The sequence below is a fragment of the Gastrolobium bilobum genome, unplaced genomic scaffold, assembly GCF_033153095.1.
Source record: "Gastrolobium bilobum isolate Gb01-03AN ecotype WA unplaced genomic scaffold, APGP_CSIRO_Gbil_v1 utg9887, whole genome shotgun sequence".
Lineage (NCBI taxonomy): Eukaryota > Viridiplantae > Streptophyta > Magnoliopsida > Fabales > Fabaceae > Gastrolobium > Gastrolobium bilobum.
The window spans coordinates 795132-799427 of NW_026899295.1; the positions used below are offsets into that span (position 1 = coordinate 795132).

The window sequence follows — 4296 nt, forward strand, 5'->3', positions numbered from 1 at the left end:
ATGGACCTGCAAAATTCCCTCTCCCAATCAACAGTACCATTGGCATTTACCATCTTTGGGCTGTTGTTATTTCTCTTAGTTCTTTCGTCAATATCGAGAAGGCGCACTGCTGCAGCTGGAAAAGCACCACCAGAAGCTAACGGTGCGTTGCCTTTGATTGGGCATCTCCACCTTTTAGGTGGTTCACAACCACCTTATGTAACCTTGGGCAACATGGCTGACAAGTATGGACCGGCATTCACCTTGCAGCTTGGTGTTCACCGAACTTTGATTGTGAGCAATTGGGAAATGGCTAAAGAGTGCTTTACTGTAAACGACAAAGCGTTTGCTAGCCGTCCTAAATCTGTAGCCTTTGAAGTGTTGGGATACAACTTTTCCATGTTTGGGTTCAGCCCCTACGGTTCCTATTGGCGTCACGTACGCAAGATAGCCACCATGGAGCTCCTCTCTACCAAGCGGATAGAGATGCTCAAGCACGTCATCGAATCGGAGGTGAAGGCAGCAATAAAAGGGAGTCACGATAATTGGTTAAAGATGAACAAGAGTGGTTCCGAAAATGCAGTGACTGATATGAACAAATGGTTCGGGGACATAATCCTAAACGTTATGTTTAGGTTGACGGTAGGAAAACGTTTTGGTGGGGTGAATTGTGATGGTGACCATGAAGAGAACGAATGGATCAGGAAAGCAGTAAGAGACTTTTTCGATCTCATGGGTTCAATAGTTGTCTCTGATGCACTGCCGTATTTGAGATGGTTGGATTTGGACGGAAAAGAGAAGGAAATGAAGAGGACAGCAAAAGAGTTAGACAGCTTTGTTCAAATTTGGCTCGAAGAACACAAACGTAACAGGAATTCTGGTTTAGGGGAATGGAAGCGCAAGCATGACTTCATGGATGCGCTTCTTTCCAATGTTGACGAAGGTGAACAGTTTGGCGGTTGTGATGCGGATACTGTTATTAAAGCTACGTGCCAGGTATGTATATTTAGGAGTCAATTCCTTGCCTGTTACTATAATTAAAAAATGAATTTTATTTTTCTTAACGTAAGATAAATTTTATATCTCGATTTTTGTATTTTTTTTTTTTAAATAATAAAGTGGGTCTCATCTTTGTTGTGAGAATCAGAGAGAAAATTTATCTTAAGTAACATAAGAAAAATAAAACCCTTAAAAAATAACATATCATGTTACAAAATAAAAAAATAGCATATCAGAAAAAATAAATTGAGCGAAGAGAAACTTTTTGTTGAAGTTTCAAATTTCATTTAGAAAAATAGGATAAGAGACATGTAATCCTCGTCGTCGAATCGTATAAATATTTAGTGCAATTGCATCTCTCATTTATTTTGTGATATGTGAAAAAAAATAGCACATCATCTGATCAACTGTCGTTTAATTTTTTCTTTTTTCAGATAATGTAATACTTTTTGTTCACGTATTACAAAATAAATAACAAATGTACTGAATTTTCGGTGCATCAATTGTACTTTAAATTTATTTCTCTAGCGGTCAATATTATGTGTCTCGATTTGGTTTCTCCTTTGAATTTTGTGTTTTTTTGTCTACCTCCACGGTGAAATTTGATTTATTTTTATCATTAACTCGGCATCCTTACAAATTTAATTTTCATAGTTGTGTGATTTGTATAAAGTTTAGGGTGAGGTTCACCCCTTTGTAACTTGAAAGAATAATTTTTTAGCAAAGTCATAAATACTAAACATAGCTTATATACGAATTTAGATTTTTTAATATATACAAAGTCATATGCTTAAAATATGTGGAACTTACACAAATATTTGTATCTCATGGCTACTTAAAAGTAACAAATTTATAATTACTCTTCATAACAATTACAACTCACTTGTGTGAATGTGAAGATAAAACACTCAGGAACAATAACCAAAATGTCACGTTTTGTCAAATTTTTTATCCAAATACCACGCGAATAATATTTTTTACCAGACTGCCATGTGTCATAATTCGCTACCACTGGTAGCGAATTTCATGGCCAATAATTTCGTGACACGTGGTCACATTGCAGACCAAATTCGCTTTAAGTAGTAGTGAATTATGACACGTCAGTTTTTTTCTGCAAAAGTGTGCCACGTGTCAAAAAATCATTCGCGAACATAATATGCTATACAGGGTGGCGAATTACTACCTGCTTGAAACGTGTCATTTTTGTTGACTGTGCATTCTGACGTGGCATAATTCGCTACACTGTGTAGCCAATTATTTGCAAGCATATTTCGCTACACAGTGTAGCGAATTATCCCACGTGGCATTCTGGGAAAATTTATTGTTGGCGTGGCAGTCTGGTAATTTGTTTGGCCAGGCGTGGCAAAATGGTCACTGTTCCAAACTCTTAAAGCTTGTTCTCTTCAATATTTAATTTCACCATCGTTAATTTTCTCATTTTCTCTCAACGGGGTTGGTATAGGAGTACAAAAATTAAAAAAAAAAAATACTATATTTTGCAGGGACTAATTTTAGCTGGCACAGACACTACCTCAGGGACATTGACTTGGGCTCTCTCCCTACTTCTCAACAACCGTGAAGTTCTAAACAAAGCCATACACGAATTAGACACACAAATTGGGAAGGATAAGATGGTTGTGGAATCAGACTTGCAGAAGTTGGAGTATCTCCCAGCCATTCTCAAGGAAACACTGCGCTTATATCCACCAGGACCACTCAGTGTGCCACACGAGTCCATGGAAGACTGCACCATTGGTGGATACCATGTGCCTGCTGGCACACGTCTCTTGACTAACATTTCAAAAATTCAACGAGATCCCCTGTTATATATGCACCCCTTGGAGTTTCGCCCAGAGAGATTCCTCACAACACACAAGGACATTGATGTCAGGGGACAACATTTTGAATTGATTCCATTCGGTGCAGGCAGAAGAATATGTCCTGGTCTCTCATTCGCTCTTCAAACGATGCACCTAACATTTGCTACTCTGCTACATGGGTTTGACATTGTGACTCCTGATGGAGGACCAGTCGATATGCTTGAATGTGTTGGGTTAACCAATAACAAAGCCTCTCCGCTCCGAGTCATTCTTACTCCGCGTCTCTCTGCCCATGCTTACCTTGAAATTTAAATGCCCAAGATAATGGAAAGTATTAGGGCTACTCCACTTGATATTCTTATCAATCTGTGTTTTTCCCCTCATGTTTTATGATTTGGTGTGATCATATTGTTAGTTATAGTTATAGAAATATGTTGAAGCCTAGGAGGTGTCAAGTACTCAACGAATAAAATCTTTCACTGAGAAGATTAAGGATTGGGATTAAATGTATCTCTCATGTCTAAATTCAATACTATAGTCTATATCATATACATGTTTGAATAATAATCGAAATTATTTTCTGTGGAAAAGCAGAGAAGGAAAACGAGTGAAGAGTTTACGAGTCCCATGGGAACTCAATGCAGACTAAAAGAGTTTTTCATGGTGAGTATTATACCATATTGACAAACTTAACGAGAGAGTGAAAACTCGTAGCTAGTTACACAAAGCAACAAATTAATAGCAAAGACTTGAACGACTTAATCACTAATCTCTAACTAATTAAGCCAATCTTAGCTTCTATAAATAATAATAATAACAATAATAATAATAATAATAATAATAAAAACCTACTCCTAACTAACTAAACTGGTGATGCAAGCATTAGAGTGTCAACGAGCAAATTCTTTAAGAGGGGGGGACAGAGGATTGGGATTACATGAATCTCTAGTGTATATATCAAAGTAAAATCGTAATATAAATTGAGATTTTAAATAACGAAAACAAGTGCACGAGGTTTACGGGTGGAAGTTTGTGGTAGATATCAAAGTTACGAAAATAGTACCACATTCCTAAAATGATGTCGAGAAAAATTAAGAATTTATACTTAATAAATATTGTAGAACTCTTAATTTATAAGGGAAAAAGAATTTTAATAAGAAATAACATATCTAGCAAAAACAAAAAAAAGGAACAATTACACTTTCTTAAAATATCTCCATATACAGTATAGAGAAAACATTCCGAAAAACATAAACTTGAGAGGTAAGGCGGAAATACATCAAGTTGTTCTCAAATTGTTCTTATTTTTTATTATCAAAATAGCTATTCAGTTCATGCATGATTGATGTTGACCAAATTAGGTTTAAATAATGTTGACCAAATTAGGTTTAAATAAATTTTTGTTCTTAGAATTTTCAACTATTTAGATTTTTTTCCCTATAATTTATTTATTTATTTATTTTATCAATTTTTATATTTTCACTTACTGGGAATTGTC

At 35.7% G+C, this 4296-nt stretch overlaps 1 protein-coding gene across 1 annotated transcript; it reads left to right on the plus strand.

Annotated features, from left to right (window-relative positions):
- On the plus strand, positions 1 to 3110 carry LOC133289281 (cytochrome P450 CYP82D47-like). Its single transcript, XM_061487177.1, has 2 exons — positions 1 to 975; positions 2481 to 3110. The coding sequence occupies exons 1-2, from the start codon at positions 1 to 3 to the stop codon at positions 3108 to 3110; spliced, it is 1605 nt and encodes a 534-aa protein (XP_061343161.1).
- The last annotated feature ends 1186 nt before the right edge of the window (positions 3111 to 4296 follow it).

Coding starts and splice junctions, on each gene's coding strand:
- LOC133289281 (XM_061487177.1), top strand. CDS start 1: ATGGACCTGCAAAATTCCCTCTCCCAATCAACAGTACCATTGGCATTT. Junction 976..2,480: donor TTATTAAAGCTACGTGCCAG/GTATGTATATTT, acceptor TATATTTTGCAG/GGACTAATTTTAGCTGGCAC.